The 23368-nt window shown below is 38.4% G+C and overlaps 1 protein-coding gene across 1 annotated transcript in view; it reads right to left on the bottom strand.

Annotated features, from left to right (window-relative positions):
- Positions 1 to 8319: 8319 nt before the first annotated feature.
- RAB43 (RAB43, member RAS oncogene family) overlaps positions 8320 to 23368 on the bottom strand; it is a 15317-nt gene continuing 268 nt past the window's right edge. The window contains exons 2-3 of the mRNA XM_010584423.1: positions 13215 to 13398; positions 8320 to 12292 (exon numbers count right to left, since the gene is read on the bottom strand). Of these exons, the coding sequence (XP_010582725.1) occupies positions 12039 to 12292; positions 13215 to 13398 (438 nt within the window). The 3' untranslated portion in view covers positions 8320 to 12038. The remainder of the gene's footprint in view (positions 12293 to 13214; positions 13399 to 23368) is intronic.

Below are 23368 nucleotides of genomic sequence, written 5' to 3'. Positions count from 1 at the left end.
CCCCCCCATCACAGAAGTAGCAAAATGCAAAACCATTGCCCCCACGCAGTTCTCCAAGGCTCAGGGTATTTCAGGTTCTCAAACTCCCAGGACTGAACTCCAGCTTGGTAAGTGGTAATATGGGCTTGGCAGACCCTCAAAAAGCCAGAATGCTTTAAAAATAGCAGATGAGAGTGTGCATTCATAATTTTAGCTTCCTCTCATTTGCACCCTTTCTTGGTTTACGAACAAGTGCAAAGCACTTGGTAAGTTTTTCCTGTCAGTGACTGAGAAATTGTGCCCCAGGAGTTGGAGAGGTGAGCTCAGAGTTTGGTGCTCTTGAAACCTCTCCCAACTGCTGGGAAAGATGTGTTTGCCTCCCAGTTTTGCTGTAGATGGTTTCAAATGAATCAAAAATATGCTGTTTTAGTAAGAGCTATGTTTTATGTTTAGGGCGTGTGTGCTTTATAAAACTGACAATTGTTTGGGCTCTCTTCAGCAAGAAAATGAGCAACTGTGTCATGGAAGTGACACCGTGAAGGTTGTTTCTGTAAAATGTGGAAAGGATGTACAGTTGAAAGGCCCTGGAGCATTTGGGTTTTGTTCCATCAGTGGATGGATGGACTTGCAGAGGGACAGGTATCATACATGGCGATGCTTTCACAGCTCTGGATTTTCAGAACTTCAGTATCAGCTCTTTGTCAACTTTTTAATGTTCAGAAAGTGTTTCTAGGCAATGGATGGAAAGGAGGAATACTAACAAAATGATTCACAGAAACATTGTGCTAAACTTTGACTTTCCCAATCTAAGTTATTTTTGTTCCCAACAGCTAGGATTGAATCTCAATTGAGTCAATTAATTGTTTGGAGTGCAGCTCCAAGCACAGTATCTGCATGTAGTGGCACAAAGACATCCACCTTTGTAATGATTGAATATAGTTTTGCATGAAGTGCAAATACATTTGAAATTAATGTACACGTATATACTGCTTTAAATTCCACTAATTGCACAGGCATCTGAAATTCTGTGAACTAGCCCAGACCTCTGTTTGACTTGGCTTTCCACATACCCTGTCTTCTGTATGGTGGTTAAAAGCAAGAATGCCATGTTGTTATGTCAAGTGCAGTGTAGCTATTTTGTCCCCCCATCTAGTCTCACCAGGGATTCAAGGAAGATAGAAATAGTGACCTGAATAATACTACGCACAGAAGGCAGTTGCTGAAAGGGGTAGAAATCTCTTTCCTTCAGTGTCATAAGCAAGAAGCTAGGATTACAGAAGTTTATTTAAAATTCAATGGTGTGCTTGTATGTTCTGTAACTTGAACAGAAACGGGTACTAAGAGTCTTTATTGTACGGTATCCCTGCATATCTTACACAGTCTGTATTAATATCTTTCATCTACACAAGGATGAATTCTTGGGTGACGAAATTTATCCTGTTTTCAATGTTGATTGAAACAGCCTGCATATTGAAAATTTCAGAAAAGAGTGTTTCTGTCGTCACTTCTGTGAATAAATCAGTACATATTCAGAATAGCACAGATGGGTTTACTTTGTGTAATTAAGACCACCTGAGACTCAGCTGGTCTTAATTAAAAGTTCTCCTCCTTGCATTTTGTTGGTCTTGTATGCCAAGCTCAGAATCCAGTATCAGAATCTAAGGCCATGCTAAACATGTCTTACAGTTTAAGACCCAGCAAGGTTTACCACAGATTATCTGTTGACCTCTTTCTGAAGCAGAAGCAGCACCTGTTGTATAGGTAAGAATATTTCTCAGAGTAAGAAATGGATTTTCAATAGGACTTGGGTCTCGTGTCTTGTTTTATGGAAGCGTATCTAGGAATATGCTTTCTGCTAGTTTAACAGCTCAGTTGCTGACCATAGATGGGGAGAAAAAATATTCATTGAACTTAGACTATTAAAAAGTAAGGGTATTTTTTTGCAAGTGCAAGCTACATAATGAAGGCCATTTTACCTCACTAACAAGAAAAGAAAAAGGGTTGCGATGTGTATAGATCTCCTCCTGTATCTAAACTATTCCACATTCCTAGAGAATTCAAGGAAGAGTTCCTAGAAATGCAGATAGGAAGTCCCTTTTAAAGTGTTTGTCATATGCACTTATAATAAGCCAAATAACAGTTGTTGTGGTTGTTTTCCACAATAAATTCAAGTTACTCAAAGAGACCTGTTAATGATACATATTTTAATTTGCCCCACACACTTACAAATGACCAGGAAGCAGAGATCAGAGCAGGGTTTTGGTTTTTTCCAGTATGTGGATTTTTCCCTTCACATAACCTTTTATGACTGGTTTAGCCTGTTCATGTTTTCAAGGGTGCAAAAGGGTGTCCTGGGGAGATTCTGGCCACCCATTGGTGGCCACCCATCTTGTTCCCTCATCAGTCAGACTTGTGTGGTCTGCATGTCATGTAGTACTTTGGAAGATGACCTGGCAAGCAGCTATGAAACTAGTTAGTTACATTGACACAGGTGTGTGTCCTTTCTGCTCTGGAAATATTGTGAGAGCTTATCAGCAGCAAGACAGGGAGGTTCCAAGGTTCATACAAGGTGACATATCACTATATCATCATTGGCATATTGTGTGAAAGCACAGGCTTGCTTCTGAAGGCCATATGTTTTACATGGTTTAGAGAGAACTGTTCTACATGTTATATTCTAGGACTATATTATAATAATGGTATTATTTACATAAATGAAAGCCAGCTTTGTATAAACTGTTACATTATTCCAATATCGCAGGCTTGGAATTCATAACTTGCTTTTCCCTTTGTATTTTGGGGGTAAGTTGTTTTTTTCCCCCACGCAGATTTAGAATATAGATATGCACTAGAGACGTGCAGAACACATGTGAAGTACATGAAAAAATAAAGGCCAATACCTACAAAGAGTTGCTACATGTTAAGCATGACACTTGCATTATTTATCTCTTACACTGATTCTCTACAGCACTGTGCACACCAGTGACATGCATAGTTACATCCAGAATGTAAAGTAGTAGTAGTTTTCAATAGTAAAGATGTGTCATTATAAGAGAATTAACTAACGAATTCAGCTATACCCAGCCCTCTAAGGAACCAGTTTTAGAGCACAGCCATTTCATTGAAAATTACTGATTGCTGTTTTGGTCTGAGGCTGTTATTGAAGAAGTAGACTGAATACAGAACCAAGTAATTCAGTATTTGGCTCCTGCAGATCAAAAATGCTCATCTACTGATGTTAGAATTAAAGAGCCAAGCAAAAAGAAAGGGGTGTTCCTTTCTTTAATTTAGAGCAATTAAATAAAATCCAGGATCTAAATGTTCCTTTGGGAAGGTACAGTTGTAACTACATTGTTTACACTTAATTGTAAGCACTGAAAAAGTTATTTGCACTTGTCCAACATTGAGGACTCCGGTTTTCATTCTTAATCTTCTAGCCAGTTACGTTGGAGAGCTTACTAACTTGAAACAATTTAATGTGCATGCACTTACATAAGTGATGGGCAGTTGTAAGCATGAGAGGAAGAGAGTTAAGCACTGTTTGTTTAGTAGAGTACATTAGATCGTATCTTGTGTAAAAGTAGAAGACCATAGAGCACTGTGGAGTAGGACACATAATTTCTTAAACTTGATTTTGTTTCTGATAATAAACCACAGCAAGGTACATGCATAAAATAACAACAAAAGATATTAATTGCCAAATGTTTAATTTAATTAAACCTTTTTAATGATACACAGTACAATGTATCCACTACTTTGCTAAAATTCACCACAAAAGCAGGTTTCATATGTTTAAAAATATTTTTCATAATAAATTCATAAATAGATGAAGGTAAAGTATAAAAAATTACCATAGTATGCAAGCTTGCTCCCTTGTCTCCTCATATTCCAAATGATCTAGTCAGTATTGTAATAAGAAAGTTTAAAAGCAAAGTAGTTACTGATGATTAGAAACGTACAGCCTGCATCTCTTGAAGAAACCTTGAAGAACACCAACAGATTTGTCCTTGAAAATGCAGAATAATTTTAACACTGTTATCATTCAACCCCCTCAAATAATTTTGGAATGCAGTGAATGAATTCAATATGAATTAGAGATTTTTATTTTCTCCCCAACAGGTGTGTGAGCCAGACCCACTTGAATGCTATCTAGTCTCTGGAGTTGTGGGTTTTATATCTGTCAGATATCAGTGAGTGAGGCACAAAAGAGGGAAAAGCTGGTTGACAGCACTGAGCATATCTGACTATCAAAAATCTTAGCATTTCTCCTTACAGACTTATAAAATAGAAATCTTTAAAAACTGTTACAAATAACTAAATTCACCTTCTGGTTAGTACATGTCTGTATCTACTTTATGTCTGGCAAGCAGGACAGTGTGTGATCTCATCTGTTGGCTTCCCCTGGTTATGAAATGGTATGTATATGTAGCACCATTCCAACACCTACCTCTATTTGGTGAATCCCTTATATTACACCACCAAACTGTATTAGCAAAGTTATTCACCTCATCAATATTACCGCTCTCATAAAAAAAAAAATGTATATAGCATTTTATTTTGTAAAGTATCAAACTACTTTTCACACTTAGAATAATCTATTTTAATACCATTTATAAAGGGAAAAATGCTTACTTACGCACAGCATTGAAGTAGGGAATGAACATGAAAAATACAGAATAATCAGGATGCTCTGCCTCTCACATTAATGCTGTTGGTTTGTTGGTTTGTTTTTTTAATAACTATTTCCCTTTAGTGCAAAACCAGTTGCATACAAGTTTTTGTGCCTTTTTGCAATGGTAACTAGATGCTTTTGAAGACATTGATAGGTATCTATGATATGCAGCTTTAATGTCTCTGAAAATTCAGCTCTTAACTCACTTTTCAAAAGTACCTTCAAATTGTCAAGACAAGTTTGCATGCCATGTTCAAATGACAATCTTTCATACCCTTGTTTTCACATACAATAGTTTAGATACCTAAAATCACTCCCTCTTGCTCATAGAACTTATTGCAGAAAAAATAGGTGTTGATCATCACATGTTCTACAGCACAGTGCAGTGTAACAGGCTGTTACTTAGTGGTTACTGAAAAGAGACTGGCTTTTGGAAGTATACAGATTGCATTGGTCAGGTGCCTTAAAAAGACAATTTCTCAGTCTTCCATTTAATGTTTTCCTCTGCTTTTATTTGGAGAAGATAATCTTTGTGCTGTAAGTTTTGGGGTTTGTTTTTGGTTTTTTTTAATTGATTGAACAATTAGAAATTGTAACTGCTAGCTTGCCACAATTTTGGTCATATATAAGGTACTTTCTCTAAGCTAAAATTTACAGAAACTTGGATACTTTTAGCTAGCTGTTACATCTGAATAGTGTGTACTTTAAGATGTCTGAGTGAGTTCATGGGGTAATTAAGGTTTAAACTCCTAGTAGTAGTCAATGATAGGGTGTACATTCTTATGAAAGCTTAAGATAGGTGACTACTGTTCTTAGTATTGTAGTCTAGGCTTTAAAATTGAAAGATGTAAATGTAGGATTTTTTTTAATGTTACATTTATAACTAAAGGAAAAGAAAGTAGTTCGCTTGTAGTAATTTAGCTGTAACAGCAAATTTTGAATGGGCTAGGTAAGTCTTAGACAGAAATGGTTAAACAGGAGCAGCTTTGTGAAGCTGCTGTGCCTACCAAATACCTTACCCTGACCTACACTACCTACTCAGATGAATGATTGCAAAGCTGAACTTGATTGATTTCAAAGTACAGTGTATTATATACACACATTACAGATATTAAGTAACTGTCACAGGAGCAGGAGATTGATAGCTGTACATGTGCAAAACCCTCTTGGTTATAGTCTATCTGGTGGCCCTTCAGCGCTTTGTGATAGGAAGATTAATCCTCGGTTTTCTGTTAAATTTGAGGTTGAAAGAAAGCAGAAATCAGTGTCAGTTCAGTTGGGTAATTGAATTGGAAATAATTCAATTGAAGTCTAAAAATATATTGCAAAAAAAACATGGAAAGTGACTTTTTTAGTGATAAAGAGAGCCTCAGTAAATTTTTATCAAGGTATGATTTTGGACCTTGTAAAGGTTTTCAAATGGTGTCCCGGGGGAGACAGATGTACTTTTTATCTCATAATGGAAGGAATAGGTTCTAAATACAGCTTTAAGCCAACTTAACAGCTCTCCAAATGTTAAACTATGCTGTTACCATACACTTAACTAGTTTAGCAGTCCACTCTTCAGTATAGACAGCAGTCAAATTTCTGTTGTACAAAAAGCAAACAGCAAAACCCATAACTATTTGTGTAGTGTATTATTTTACCTTTGGGAAGGAAAGTATTTTCTTTGAACTGAGTAAGCATTGATTAAACCTAACACATTTAATCGGACTAAATAGAAAATCTTGCCTGACTATTACTCAGGCTTCACTTTTCTCATTCTTGTGAAGTGACTCTGTTCCCTTGTTTTCCACTGGCTGCTGACTCATATGGAAAAACAAGACAATTGTTGACATAGTCTGTCTTCAGTGATGCCTAAAGTTATGAATGTAATACAGGTAACTGCCTTTAACAGTATTCAAGTAATACAAACCCTTGTTAAAAACAACACAGTGGAAAAAAAATCACAACCCTTTTGTGCTTCAAAGAACTATTTTTAAAGTGCATTTTAACATTTTTTCAATCATATTAAAAAAATGCTATCTAAGGTCAGGATAGGAGAACATGCTGGCTATTTATATCTAACCTGTGGCAACAATTCCATGGACAGTAAATATACATTTGTGTTGGTTAGTTTGTTTTGATTTTGTATCCCTGCTCTTTTCCAAGTAAACTAAAATGAAACTATAAAAAAGATGCAGAGGGCTAAACTTGTGCTGGAAATCAGAACATCTAGTTGCGGATTAGTTTGGATTTTTTTTCTAAAGTACACAGTGGAGACTGCAATTAAATGCTTCCATCTGAGATTTTTTGCTGCTTTGAATAGCTCTATAACCCGATTCAATAGAGTTAAAAGAAATCCAACATTACCTGGCCAGTAAAAACTAAGATACCCAGGAGGCTGGTTCTCTAACTGGAATCTCAGTGGGATGATCAGCACCAAAAGATACTACAAAAATAAAACTGAGACAGTATTTCCCAAATCTATGCATCTCCTCTTACAGCATGGAAAAGGATTATGAAATCTGAGAACAGCCCAATTATAAAGCGCTCTGCTCTGTGACTCTGAAGTCACTATACTTCATACAACTGTAATAAAATGTAACCATTAATCTACATTAACAATGTAGCATCTTTTATTGCCAAATTTGTAAATCTAGACTGCCTTTTAGTTGATGAAACAACCTAGTATCATTTGAGAAAGGATGATGAAGTGGTTATGGTGATTAGCCTCAACTTTGGGATTCATTTCATTTCAATTCCACCGAGAACTACACATGCCCTCGGATCTGTTGTTCTTTAATTGCCTCACTTCTTGTACCACAAGGGTCGGAATACAAGCTACATGGTCATCATCAGCTACGGGGGCAAAGCAAGTCATGTGAGAACTACCTCTTCACAAAAGGGTACACACTCGCTCCAACTTACTTGGATTTTCCCTGTTTACTGGTTGCACACTCTGCCCATAACCTGGTTTGTTTCTGTGAAGTCTCCCCAGAGAATGACTGACAAGGGTTAAACTGAGCTCTCTCCAAGGTTGGAAGATACTAAAAGGAGAGTAACTTTATTTTTCAGTTTCACAAAGCATGTATTGTTCTCACTTAATTTTCCTCCAGCACACTGTTTACCCAAAATAATGCAATAGGGTGAACTTCAGTGGTCTGTCAATATATGTTTTGGAAGCAAGATAGGTAAAGATAAAACAATTTCTATTAATGAAATAACATATAAATTCATCTTGATTTAAAGAGACTCTCATTATAACATTAAGTAAAACAATCCCATAAAGAGAAACTAACAATGTTATTACCTCCCAGTTCCCTCAGGATTGGCATGAGATGGCAAAAGACATTCAAATGGTCAACTGGCTGGGACTATGAGATTAAATAATGGAGGTATAAATCTTAGTGGGACAATATATACTGGGGCAAATCAAGGAAAGGCTTTAATGTTATTTAAGGGTGCTACTGTGTGAGTGTATACTAATGTACTACTGCAGTAACACATGTATATTGCACATGATGATCAGCTGTATTCTTGAGGTAAATATGATCTTCTTTAAAGGCAAACAAAAAACTGAGCAAGAGCTCCACTTTTCATGAAGTTCTTAGAAATCTATGTGGTATTAGCTGGGCTTCATTTAGTCCCCCGTGTCCCCCCCCGCCCCCCCCCAAAGTGATCTGCTTTCCAGTATGTGAGAGTGATAAAATCATTAGGACTTTTCCTCTGTTCTTAAGTATTTTCATTTTTTAAAAATTTTGTTTTGCAAAGCAAATGTTAGCAGATTTCTGGGCTGATGTTTACTTGGTATTATATTTACATAATAATAAATATTTGTACAAGTTCCATCCATGATGATGGACTGGATGAGTAACTGGAGATAAAAGTAGCTTAAATCAAAATCAATACAAAGGATAACAATGCCCACGCTCCTGGGAACCACATTCTGCTGATGATTTCATTTCAGTATTTGCCTCTGCATTCCACTCCTAAGTGTTACAAGGCAGGGATCAATGTCCTCTTCTGCGTTTTTGTAATATTTTGCACACTTTGGGTACTGCCAAAAATAAATGATAAATACTAATGCAAATATGTGGATCTGCTTAAAAGCAATTACTGCACCATAGTCTTGTTAATGTTCAACTTCCGGTAAACACGTTTCTTGGCAAATGTTTATGCTGTGAACTCTGATCATGCGCTACTGAATTATTCACTTGATGTACATTAGTGCACGTTTGTAACCTAAGATTTGAAACTGAGGTTTTTACCCATAAATTTCAGGTTTATTGCTGCTCACTCTCTTCACCCAGGTATCCTTTTGGTTTCAATATGATTACTGGAATTAAACAACAGGACTGTCTTCCTAATACTTGAATTACATAGCTATGTGTGTGAATTGCGGATTTAATAAAAGTCTTCAGAAGGGGAGTGAAAACCTTTAAGTTACGTTTACTGTTTAATTTATTTCTGGTCAAGAAGCTAGTGAGTATTGTGCTATTACTAATAGACAAAGAAAGGGTTTGGTAATTGAAATAGCCTTTTACTATTGACAGCCCAAGCACTGTCATTCATATCTGCTACTAACCTGAAAAAATATACCAGGTCTTCAGTCTATTTCTTCGTTCCCTTTTGTTCAGTTAGGTAGGGCATGCAAACTTGTATTACACTTGCTATAACATAAAGAGCCAAGAGTTAGAAGACAAAGCTGACTTAAAGCAATAGTCTTAGTTTTCTGCTCATCTGAATTGGTGCCTTCATTTGAAAACATAGTGAACAAGTGCTGTATTTCATGTTTTCTGACTGAAACAGACTAACCTGCAGACAGTCTCAACCTTCAAGACTAGCTTAAGAGATATATGGGGGCAAACTGTAAGGAAAAGTATAGTGCTTGGTCTAATTCTACTTGTTTACTAAACAAACCTCAAAACCAAGGAACTGGATCAATAATTCCTCAGTTCTCCATCTACTGTAAAAACACAATCATTCACTGACTGCACTGGAAGCAGGATTTATGGTCATTTTGCATCTTGCTCCAGTTTTAAGATGAGTTACTATGTAAACTACTCATTTCAATCTGAGTAGTAGCAATACTGTTCTTAAATGCATGTGAATTTTTATCAGCATGGCTTAAATAATTTGGCACTAATCCTGCAAATAGTGGGAGGCTGAGCTTATCTGAGGGTCCATGTTCAAGCATGCAGAACTGCAGGACTGTGACCTACAGATGTAAACTATAATATGTCATGACAAAAAGTCAAATGCTTGCTACTATTCTGTATCTTAAGGACCATCTAACCAGGAGGAAAAGCAGTCACCAGGACTGAGTATTGGCTTGGACTGTCTTCATAGTTTCTCCCTAAAGTGGAATACAGGGTTTGCTAATCACTAACAAATCTAGAGTTCAGACAATTCTCAGTTTCAGTGTCTAGCTACTGCTGGACACTTACTGCCTGTTATCTTTGGATGCAGAACAGCTGGGAATGTCCTAGAAGACTATGCAAAAATACTGAGTACTGTAGCTCAACCTGTTCTTCCATATAAAACGTTAGAATTGTGAAAACTATACTAATTGAAAAATTTAAGGCCCTTTCACTCTTACAACTATAAAACTTGAAAACAAACCCCTTAGATGAGAAACAAACAGGCTACAAAGTGTATGTAACACCTCGATTATCTACGTCATAGTTTTAAAAAAAAAAGAAAGACCAGAGAATGGTTTAGTATTTTCTGAAGGAAGATGAATAGTATTGAAATTAGGATCCATTAGCCCTTTCTTAAATCTTCCTGATTTTCATGATACTGGATATGAAGAACGGCTGAAAACTGGTGTAGCCCTAGTAGCAAACCAATCCAGGTCCTTTTTGACCTGATCAAGATTTTAAAAAAAGACAAGTGACTTCACTTTAAGTGGGTGCTTTCTGAAAATGAGGTCTTTCAGAGCATCAGGATTGCAAAAATCACTTGTCACCTCTGAACACCTTTGCTTTAACTGCAGAGTTAAAAATAATCCTGCTTCTGCTCCCTTTGCAAATCCATTTTTGTAAGGTGCTTGAGAGTGTAAATCCAGAGAGGACTGCTGCCACCTTCAACTGCATCTACAACATATAATATAGAGCTGAATCTGAACGACAACTATGTAGAGTTGAATTATGAAATCTATTTTACTTAAACAATGTAGAGTTTTGATCAACAGTGAAAGATTTTTCCTGCTGAGTGTTTTCAAGAAATGAAAAGCAATTGGTAATTTGTGATAGGGAGAGGGAAGAAGTTGAGTACAAAGTTGGGAGGGAATCACTCAAAAAGATGCTGGTTTCTTACAACCAAGAAGCTGCAATGCATGCAGTGTTCAGCTATTCTGAGGTCTTCTTTCCCATTATATGCCCGCATTGTATTTAAAGAGATGGTTTAAAACAAAACAAAAACCAAATCCACTTACGCCACTTAAGCAATAAACACTATGGTAACATAATGTCAAATGTATGACCAGAATTAACCCTGTATATGACCATTAGGCACATGGCAGGAGATCATGGCTACCAGTCAGTTCAAGGTTTCTCCAGTTCCTGTTTCCAGTGGTGCAGGTCTTGAGTTGTGGAATGAAATTAAGAGACCTGAGGGCAAAAACTCAACGATACCCACTTGGAAAAGGGAGCTATCACTGTGCAAACAATAACAAATGAAATGCATCTACCCTCTCCTCAAGGCTGTATTTAAAATAACTACGCTGGTCCAATCCTACTTTAAAGCAAGTCATGTGACATTGCTCAAGCTGATTTTTTTTTGTTGTTAAAATGAAAAAAAAAATTGTAACAAAACCTGAGAGAAGGCTTCCCCACCTGGGCCTGTTCCAATACTAACTAGCAATCCATATGCCCCAGGACAGGCGACTTCTATTTGGTCCTGTATTCAAAAAGCTGGGAATTCTGACACTTGAAATACCTTTATCAAAGACACTGTCACTTTCTGGTCATTGGTGGAGTGCTGAGGATTTAAAGAGACACTGTCAAGTTTACCTATTCCAAAAGTGACCTCCTTTGCCAACAGTCCCATGCAAAATGCTTCAGAACTTTGGGTGTGTATCAGTCTTTTCCCCAACCATCTGTCTCCCCACCCCACATCACCAGTTCAAAGTTGTTTCCTCCACTTTTGTAATTTGTATGAAGGTTACAGAAAATAAAATGGTGGGGACAAATGTTGAGTAAGTTTTTCAGAGGGATTGACTTTTAGGACTACCTCTCAAGAGTCCCTTTTTAAAAATAAGACACCAAAGCAAACAGGATTGTGTCTAACTTCTACAAAATTGCTGGTTTCACAGGAGGAGGAAAATATGGCTACCATGCTACTCAGCATTAGGGTGAAGCACCATCTAAATTCCAGTAAAGTTAGGGATATCACCTAGCTCATATCAGCAACCACACCCCCAGCCTTCTACAACGTCTTTGCTGTCAAGCTTGATGCTGTCAGTATTCTTCTCACTGAACATAGGGCCTCCATGCCTCATCATGAGCTCTGTAGCCATCTTCACAAAAGCCTCCTCCACATTGCTGGAGTCTTTCGCAGAGGTCTCTATGGCACAGATGATATTATCATAGTGTTCAGCCAGACTCTGAGCTTCTTCCAGCTGAACCTCTCGAAGGTCACTTAGGTCAGACTTGTTTCCTGGAAGAAAAAGAGACAACAGAGTAATTTATAATGACTATTTATGTCAGAGTAAATACTTAGCAGGAGGTTCTCAGGTTGCCCAGAGAAGCTGCAGAATTTCCATTCTTGGAGATTTTCAAAATTTGACTGAAAAGGCCCTGACCAACCTGACATTAGTGTTGCTTTGAGCAGGAGTTTGGATTAGATAATCTCCTAAACCCCTTCCAAACTGTTTCTGTATGACTCATATAGAGAACAGAAACGTCAGTAACTGAAGAGCGGTGGCTGTAGACCTTAACAGAAGAAAAATGGACTAGAAATGAAAGCTAAAACCATTTTGTGAAAACAACAGCAGTCTGCTGGTACCTAGGGAAATCTAGAGTAGTACTGATATTGTATTAGCGGGTCTACAGGCCCTGAGAGCTGCACGTGAGTCAGAAACATAGGGGCTTGGAAGCAGAACTACTAGCAGAGGACTGACAAACCCCAATTGCCCCGAAGTCCTTCTGAAATCCCCTGGCTGCTGAAGTACGTGGGTGTTCCAGTTTGCCAAGACACGTCGGCTCGATATGATGGAGCTTCTCTGGGCCCTGGAAACCTTATGATCCTTATCATGAGAATAGCTCCACAGCAGCTGTGCCTCAGAACCTGGAAATCTTGGGTACTCAGTTCTCCATTAAGTGAGATGCAAAGGATTCAAAGGTGGCTTCTGATACAAAGCTGTCTACTTCTTAACGGAAGCTAATCAAAGCAAAACATTTCTGTTTTGATGAATCAGCACTTTCTAATTAAAAAAACATAGGGAAAATTTCCAATCGGATCTATTAAATACACCTTAACTTCAACGAAAAATAAAACTTCTAACCATCTCAAACAAGTATTGCAACTAATTACATTGTACAGTAACCTGTAGCGCTTGGTATTAATATTTTCAACTCACCAATCAGTAATTGTACTATGTTGGAACCAGCATACTTTCTCACATCCTCGATCCAGCGAGGAATGGACAGGAAAGAGCCTCTCTTGCTGATATCATAGGCTAGGATTGCTCCATTGGCGCTGCGGTAATAACTCTGCGTGATAGTTCTGAACCTCTCCTGGCCAGCTGTGTCCCAGATCTGCAACTAAATAAAACAAAGCATACAGTGAGACACTGGCTAGCAAGCTTTCCTGAATCAAAAGATAGGACTTGATTCAACAGCCTTGTTACAAATCTCCTTTATACCCAATACATTCTGGCATCACGTTTTTCTACTCCTTTGTTCATGATTTAAGGATAATATATCCTGGAGAACCTTGTTGCACTTGACTGCTCAAGGTTTTTATCTGTATCGGTTGAGACACTCTGGGTTCTTGAAGGTGAGCTCTGATGCACCCTTCTGTGGCAGATTATGAAATTATCACTTGTGTGTCCAGCCCTACCCCTTTGTCACCTTATCTAGCAGAGTTAGCAAAACAAGCTGTTAGCCTACAGCCAAGCCACTCCAGTTCATCAGTTAGTGTGTCACTGAAACTACAGCTGGGTTTTTCACTAGCATATTGTCTGTGGTACTGACGTGGTTTTGCCAGTTCTGCTACAGGGGCAGTAACAACTGGAGTAGGATGTGGTGTTATCATCTGAGAGCACTGATGCTGTTTTATAAGGAAATATGAGACAATTAATATATATAGAATACATAAAATGTATAAAAGAATGTATAAAAGAAATGCCAGCAATTCTAGGTTTCAATAAAGTCAGTCAAAGATCTAGTCAGTCTAGTCACCTGTCCTTTTTTAGGTGGCAGAACAGGCATTACATCTGGGCAGGAAGAAGAAATCCTTAGCTTACATACTTTCGCCTAAATCCAGCAGCATAAGAACTACTGAGTTTAGTATCAAGGTTTGAGTTCCCAGTACTAGATGTTCCAGTGGAAGAAGCCAAATAACTCAGAGTGGACAAACACAATATCCTGCTCATAGGGAAAATTTCTCTTTTAAATCCTATTGTTTTATAGGTTGTCTAATGTCCTGGAACATGATGGCTTATATTCCAGGAGCTTTTAATCTAAAGTAACTGTGGATGTTCTCATCCTCCATATAAATCTCTAATGCTTTTTGAATCTTTCAAAGCTCTTGGCTTCAACATATAGTAGCAATGAAACCAAAGAATTTCCTTTTATAAATTTTATATTTTCTGTCCTTCTGTTGCACTTTCACTTCCCTATCCCCAAATGATAAATGGGAGACCGCTGCTTGTCTTTTTGTGCCGTTCCTTATATTCTGCATCTCCTCTTAACCGAGACAGGACATGAGCAAACACTCCTGGGTTTTTTAATCTTCCCATATTGTGGACCTGTTATTATTTCCCCTCTCCGTGAACCTCTTTAAAATAAAGAGCTGACAACAATTTAACACAATGCGCCAGTGCTATTTTATGCCAAATAACATGGAATCATTTTTCCATTTATTTCTTTTGCACATTAGTATTTTGCTTGTTATCTTCTGACTCTGCTGCATGTTTGAACAGCAACTTTCACTTCGGAAAAGGCTGTACTGATCAGATCACTTTCCTGTGCTACTCAAGCATTTAGACCCCAAATGATACATGTACAGCTTAAGAGGAATTAATCCAAGGAAAAAGTACTTCTCAGTCCTGGTAAGAGTTTTTTCAGAAAAGGGGAAGGGACTGTAATGGAAAAACATTTCATAAAACAGAAAACCACAAAGCAATGATTATTAATGGAACAGATAATAATTTAGAGCAGTCCACAGACAATTACTAGACAGAATGAAGTTCATGGCAGGCTTATGTATGATGTTCTGTGTACTGAAGTCCCCCATTAGACCTTTGTGTTTGTTACGTAGTTTTAAATCTCAGTGCTTGATTAGGTCAAGTGAAAAACAAGGCTAATGATGATTATCCAATGCTTGGGAGAGGTCTGAGAGATTTTGTGCATACAGAAGAATTATAAACTTTTTAAATAAAAAAAAAAATTTGTTTTAGCTTACACTTTTCACATGGTATAAATAAAAGTGATTTACCTGCAGAATGACTGAGCAAGCCAATCTCACGCCTTGTGCTGTATATGGGATTTTAAAAATCTCTGTGTAAGTACATTCCATAGAATCACAGAATCATTGAGGCTGGGACAGATTTTGGGAGGTGACAGATCCAACTGCCATCTCAAAGTGGGGTCAAAATTTAATTCTTCCAGGAAGAATTGCTCCATGATTTTCCCACGGACCAAAACAAGCATGACCAGCCTGTAGTTCCCAGGATTTCTTGGCCTTTTTGAGGATGAGTACAATTTTTGCCTTTCTCTGGTCCTCCCCATTTTCCACAGCTTTTCAGTAGTGATAGAGCAACCTCAAAATGTCACCAGAAAGATCTCACAGCACAGCACCCCCCCCCACATTTTTTACTCAAGCATTTATGTCTGTGTGTTCACAGGACTGAATGTACAAAGTTGCTGAAGCCCTGAGTGTCCTGCTGGGAGCAGCACAGACCACAGGTTTGACCTTCTCAGGAGCTCAAACAGCAGTCTTCCTCCCAGCCCACATCCTCCAGGTAAGCTCTTTCCCTCAGGCATTTGAAGTTCATGCTCCCCTACTTGTCACTCTTCTTTTGTGTAAGGACTCTGAATCATTTAGCTTTTTACATGATCTTCAGTTTGTTGTGGTTTTGCTTTCATTGCTGAGACTACAGTATGTATTAGACCCGTAAGCAGATACTTTCTTTGCAAACTTATCAACTGACACACCTGTTTGTCACTGTTCCCATCGTTTCTGCTGGCAGAAGGAGCCAGGTGAGTGCTCAGGGAAAGCCAGTCAAATATGGGCATGGTTTAATGACTTGCTTAAGCCAAACTAAGACAATACTGTCATCAAAGACTTGCCATCCCAGCTGCATATCCTTGCCCTCTCCCTGTATTGAAACCACCACCAGTTAATCTGATTCACCATATAGCTTAATTTACTGATGTAACTGAAAAACAGGGGTTTTCCTTTTGTTTGAAGGGTTAACACTAATTACACAGCCACATGGTACTGAAAGCGTGCAGACTGCACAGGGAGGAAGGTGCAATGATCCTTTAGAGCAATGGCAAAGTTGTCTTAAACAATCATGAATATGCCCCTTCATTTTAACTTGTTGCTGAAGGTGGGTGTGAAGTGATACAGTGACCTCACCTGAAGCTGAGTAAGGAGTCCTTGTACGGTCTCCTCTGGCAGACCTATGGAGAGATGGTAGCTTCAGCTAGTACCAATCAGTCTGTCTTGTAGCATGCTCAGTGTGCAAAGGTACTTCTCGGGGGGCTAATAACAACTCGCGTCTTACAATTTGGAAGCTTGAAAACCTACCCGTCACATTGTTTGAAGTTTTAATAACTGTTTTATTTTAAATAATTAGGAACACACACTACAGACACAGACAGCGTATGCAAGTATTATGAACCAGGTTACCTAATTTAAAGCAAGCTGTATTCCTAATGGCAAAATACAGCTAATTTGCTTGACAGCATCTTTAGAAAACTCTTAAGAAAAATATTTCTGTATAGCACCAATCAGTCTGAAATATGATTAAAAAAAAAAATTAAGTCATTAAAAAATACCAGTTCTGATACTAAGTAAACACTTTTTTCTCCAGTAGGTGTACAGATACATTTCAGAAAATTCTCCTGAAAAAGAAACATGACAACTATATATAAATGTCAATTACAACTATAATTTAAAACCACCATTTCGTAGTAAAAATTTTTTATAGTCTCTCTGTTAAACTATATTAACAGGTATGTAAATCTTGACAAGAAATAACAATTGCAAATTCTTTGGAAGAAAGTAGTATTTCATGTAAAAGCCCCTCAATGTAAGTTAGATTTAAAAATCAAAATACTAATGAATTTTACGAGCCACAGGTTACAAAAAAGATACAATCATACATACTTTTGTGTTGTATAACCATATCACATACAGTATGTGACACAGAGTTCTTATTTATTTCCTCAATTTAAGTGCTTCAGCTTTGTCAATAATGTGATTGAAGCCACATCTGTCACTTAGTAACCTTTTTAAGCAATTCCTGATTTTGTAATTACTTTGGCAACAATTTTGGTGTAAGAAAGACAGAAGTTGGGATTGCTGAATTGTGTTAAATTCATCTGAGGATACCAAGAAAAACCACCTATGAAATAAGAGATTGGTAGCAGGCCTTCAGGGGGACCATCTCTAGTAACAAATGAGGACAGGATAAAGAACAGAGAATGAATACTCATTGTTCAGAAGGAATATGACAGAATACCCTAAGTGAACAAAGACAAGGAGCCACCTTTCTTGTGCTAATTGTTTCACTATTGAATGCCCATTTACTTACAAAAGCTGGTTATTTTGATCAGCTTTTAGCTTTGAATTTTTTGGACAGCAGAGCCCTTAGCACTGGCTGGTACTGAATAGCAAAGCACTAAACCAACTATTAACTCCTGTAAGATTTTTCATGACTTCATGTAATCACCATAGAATTGGAGCTTTCTGAAAGTACATTAGACAAAGTCTTGAACATCTTTTCATGTTTGCTTTTTCATCTCTTCCTGTTGGGAAGGAGTATACAGGGAGTGTAGGTCATTCACCCCTCGCAAGGATGCAGGCTAGGGTCTGACTGGCTGGGGAGCAGCTGTGCTGAAAAGGCCCTGGGGGTCTTTGGAGACAGCAAGCTGAACAGGAGCCAGCAGTGTGTCCTGGCAGCATCCTGTTACAATACAGGAGCTGTACTGACAGGAGTGAAGCCAGTAGATCAAGGGAGACGATTATTCCCCTTTACTTGGCACTTATTAGATTCCAGCAAAATTAGTGTCCAGTTTTGGGCCCCCCGTACAAGACAGACATTGAAGAACTGGAGCAAGTTCAGTGGAGGGCCATCAAGATGGCCACGTAATCAGAGTACACACCCTGTGAGAAGAGTCTGAGGGCAACAGACTTATTCAGCATTTTAGAGGGATTTGAGATGACCTATTAGCTGCTGTCCAGTACCTATGAGAAGGTTATCAAGATGACTGAGCCAAGCTCTTCACAGTGGCACATGATGGAAAGATGAGAGACACCAGAGAAAAAATTGAAACAAGGAATGTTTCAACTTGATGTAAGGAGGAAAACAGAAGGTGGTAGAATTTATGGTGGGTCTTTCTGGAAGATCATTCTGGGATGTCTGATTAGGCTTAAAGAAAGCAGGCTTTCAACTATAGAAAGGGTTGAAAATGGTGAGTGACAGATTGACCAAAGAGCACAGTAAACGAGTATTATCAAATGGTTTGATGTGGATTCTTCTTGCATTGATAAACATATTGTTTATCAAAGGTTAATGCTTAACAAATAGCCTCAAGATACATTCAATTTCTTCCTCCCTTACTTCCTACCTTATTTATTAAGTACCTTCCTGATTCTTCTAAAGTATCATGGGAGTTCAGGTTTACTTTTGCTTGTGAAGCAGCATTAATAGTAACCAAGTACATCCTATAGCTGTTACCTTCCTTTACAAAGATGGAAGTGTCACTTTTGTGCTATGAATTCTTCAAAATGTAGCAACTTCCATAAAACTTCCCGGTAGTGAAACGGTGGATGCAATGACCATGCTAAATGATTCTTAATAAAAACTGACTATGTCCAAATCCTATCATCTCAAATGAAAAACAATAATATACATTTCTGTACACTGGCAAATCACAACACTTGCTCCTAAAAGGACTTACAGAAACAATCTTGCAACTTAATCTATACAGTTTTTGCCAAAAGCAACCAAACTAACATTTGTATGGCAATGTATTTCAATTTGAAGTGATATTCCTACACAGAACAGTTAGGATAAACTGCTCCATTCAGTTGTTTCCCTACAAAATTTTCAGAGAATGAGGAATCCCTCTTTGCTGGGAATGCAGCATTCCTGTTTGCTCTAGCGTTACGAGTGTCAAAGTAGTTGACAGAGAAGAGAGCTACACTTTCCTCTGAATACCAAAGAATATTGCTTCTGTGTAATAACCAATAGCTTTGTTTGTTTAGCAACGTTATTAAATACACCCATCAGGAGACAAGACAGTTAACAAGTCATAATTTTATATTATTTGCAATTTGGCCAGATAACGACACGTTACATTTTGGGCCATTCTGAAAGGAATACAGTTACAGCCATGAGGCCTGAATAAAAGCAAAGAATCTAGATATCATATGGGATGAAAAAGCTTGTAAATTAAAAAGTGCAATGATACATAAAGAAGTATTTGTTATAAAAGGAATGTGTTTGTTTTCAGATGTTCTTTTCTCCTGCTGCTTTCTGAAAGATACAGTAAGAAAAAAAACTATGACATAAAGGAAAAAAATATTCACTATATGTAAAACACTATGAAATGACAGCATAAAGTAGACATAAAGATACGCAATTAATTTATCAGTTCACAGGAGGAAATTCATCAAAAGAAAAGGAATTTTGTTATTACTAACCACGATTCATGGACTTGGACTTAGGAATGTCCTTGCCTACCATTATGTAAAATCTTAGTTCCACTCTTTTATAAATATCTTTTCTTACAGTGACATAACAGTTACAAAACATTTTTGTTCTGTTTGCCAGATTCTTTCTATCACTCAAAGAACAAGTAATTATTTTATCACTAAGACTTTAATCACTATGCATTAAGTCAACAACCACAACTTTTGGGAACTGCAGTCTGTACTCTAGGATTTAGCCAGCTAAGAAGGAAGTATTTTAGAGAGAGTAGTACGCCATAATTTCAACCTGTTAAACAGCATATACTAGAGTATTCTTTTTTAAATGAAGATAGATTGCAGACATTTCATAAAGCTGATGGGAAGAAATTCTGGATATATGCTGATCAGAATTTGCCTTTGTGATAAAAATCAAGGTGGTCATCACAGGTAGTTTTGACTTTGAAGTTCCATTAGAACCCGGTGTGCTAGATCTGCCAAATCCCTGCCTGGCTCTGTGCCATGCAGCCTGCCTTTTAGCTCCAACGCCTCCAAGAACCGATGGCTCACAACAGCCTGTCCCAGAGGCAACTGGCTTGTATAATCCCACTGGACAATACCTCAAATTGCAATTGGAGATCTTAAAGAAAGAATAGAAAAGAAACCGAAGACTGGATGTCACAGACAAGCTTACATATTCTTCCTCGCTGGAACCGGTAAACCTCTGCAAATCATGGTTAGCGCACATTGGGGAAGGTTATGATATCAGCAGTTTACTGTTTTGTTTCTAAAGAGAAAGCTGCAGTTATCAGCACTGTCCATGAATAGCTCCTTTCTCAAGCACTAACATCTCTTTATATATGAAGTTTAGTCAGCTTCAGTAGCTGATGAAGCAGTAGTATATGAAATGTCTTGAGACACTTGAAAGAATACAGCTTTAAGATGTAAGGAAAGCCACAAGTTAAAAAAAAAGTTATTTGCAGAACCTTAACCTTTAGTATCCCAACATGCTTCTTTTCCCTTATCCAACAAAAAGGCATCAAAAGGAAGTGAGACTTAAAATCCTTGGGCTCCAAATGTTTCAGAAACATTATGTAACTGTAATGACAACATTTGAGTTTTAAATAGAAAGGGACACTAACACAATTAACCTTAAAATAATTTGTTTCAATCTCAAAATAAGTGTCCGATTCATACTCACTCAGTTGTGTTATAATACTATTCTTAGCCTGACTAAAAATGAAGCTTAGGCCACTGGGGATGCGGAGCAGGTAGTGTTCAAAAGCTGCTTGGGACTTTTTTTTTTTACACACTATTGTTTCGAAGGAACTTCTGAAGATGAGCTTATATAACATTATAAAAATTGGAATTTTCTCATTCCTGCATCATTTGCTAAAAAGAAAACAAGCCTTCAGATTCCTTATGAAGATACTTTCTTGAGTAGCATAAATGCATAATGAAATCGGAGCAGCACAGAGAATCACTTGGCATGCTTTTGTAAGACCTTTTTGTAAGGTCAAACAAATCTTATTTTAAACATGTCCTGAACATCTCTTGATTTGAGGCATCCCCATCAACAATTTATCGGAAACTCTTTTAAACAAGTATGTCTCACGTGACTGAGACAGAAACAATGAGAAGCACAGTGCATCTGTCGCAGAGCACATGCACAGGCTTGTTTACTAATGGGTTAGGATATGATCTGTTCAGATAGCTAAAGTGCTCCTCCTAGAAGCATTATAACCTACACCAAAACCAAATTTGTAAAACATGCAAGATATACACACCTACTTGTCTACTTTATAAGGGAGCTCACAAAAGTATAATAAAATGCCTCCTTATTTTCTGTTTACTATAGCATGTTGAACAAACCTACCCAGATTAGATGGACTGCTCTGAAATCTCAATCCAACTGGAAAAGCCTGACTGGAGTTTAAACTTCACAAACAACCCACACCTTAACAGACCAAACAAAAAAACTCCAGGCAAATGTTTTCATATTCTAGCTGTGTCCCTGATACAGCAGCTAACAAAAATGTCAATAAGGTAAATCAGCAACTATGTTGGATTAATTTGCCGAAGTAATGCTTAAAATACTCTTCTTTAAATCTGTGCATCCCTAATTTTTCTTCATAGTGGAAGTACAGAACAATCCAAAGAAAAAGAAAGCCTCAAGAGCTTGCATTTTCTTACTTGCTTTTTGTAAAATTCTTAGAAATAATCCACCACAGGTTTTGTTACAGACTGACTACTAATACAGGAACATTCAGGTGTGAGTACTGGCAATATGAAAAAGCACACCTAGGACGGTTGGGTTATTTCCTGGGCTAGTCCTCCCCTACTCCTGAAGTCTGTGGCCGAGACCCTTGGCACCGGGAACAGACACATTTGTCACTTCCTATGTGCCTGGCATTTAAATGGAGCCAGTTTCCAATCTTAAAGGAGAAACCCTACTTCTAACAGCTCCCTTGCTAGAAAGCACAGAAGAGGTACTAATAGCACAAACAGAAAATCTGAGTTTCCTTTTCAACTGCTAACCCCAGTTATACATGATAGGAAAAGGTATAATACTACCAAGAAAATAAACACCTTTGCTAAATGTGGAACTTCTAATCCCCCTCCTTTTCCTAAGAAACGCAAGCCTTCATTTCTTCCATTTTCTGCAACTTTCTCTGCTTAATGTTCCGCTCACCAAAGTTAATTTATAAGAAAAAGACGACAGAGGACTTTGACACCTACTTTGGTAAACACAGACCAAAACTCAGCTGCAATTACTGTGCTTCTGTGTCACCAGAGAAACTTTACAGTTTCGTGATCTTTCCCAGGCAGTGACTGCATTAGGTTCTTTTTAGTCCCACTGGGGATAAGTAAGGGTAGTTGTCCGACGCCGTTCCAGAGGGGGCTGGTAAAGGGATCTATCCCAGCAGCCCCCTACAAACTGCAGGTGCTTTAACCCTTTTTTTCTCTGCTGTTTGATCACGCTTCTGTGCTCAGAGGCCCGGTCTGTTGTAGGGAATCTGTGCCACTGACAGTCTGAGGGTAATTCCACTGGGTAAATGTCCAACCCTCTTTCTAACCCTAATGACTAGCTCATTTTCTCCAGCTTAAGAAAAGCAGAAGTCAAATTTAGGGTTGATGTGTTCTGGTTTGATAAGAACTATGAAAGTTGCGCTTTCTGAGACAGCCCGTGAACAGTGTCTTAAGATAACTCAAATATGCCTAATTTAACAACCACTCCCCCAGCCTCTCTCGATCTGCTAGTTCCACATCCCTTTCTGGCAACACGACAGTCCAGCTGAGGTTGCTCCTGGCTTCTAAACAACCCGTCGCCAGCAGCCTGACTGAAAAGAGGGATGCCGCAGTTACGGTACGAGGGAGGTAGAGCGCGTCCTGAGGCGCGGGCTGGCGACGGGGCTTTTGCCAGCGTTCGCGCGGTGCTGACGAGGAGCCAGCCCGGCTTGCGGCCGCACAGCGGATCCTGCTGTAGCAAAACAAGTTAACGGATGCGCTCGGTCCCTCCTGGCCCGCAGGAGCTCTTTGGCAAGGCGGCACCGGCGCCGAGCAGCCCGTCCGCCGAGCCCGCGGACGAGTCGGCAGCGGGACGGGGGCGCGGGCAGCGGGAGCTGCCCTCAGGCGGCGCACCCCGGG

The sequence above is a fragment of the Haliaeetus leucocephalus genome, unplaced genomic scaffold (assembly GCF_000737465.1).
Source record: "Haliaeetus leucocephalus isolate CR32 unplaced genomic scaffold, Haliaeetus_leucocephalus-4.0 Scaffold984, whole genome shotgun sequence".
NCBI lineage: Eukaryota > Metazoa > Chordata > Aves > Accipitriformes > Accipitridae > Haliaeetus > Haliaeetus leucocephalus.
Note: the sequence above shows the minus strand (reverse complement) of the source record. Positions and strands in the feature narration are given on the sequence as shown.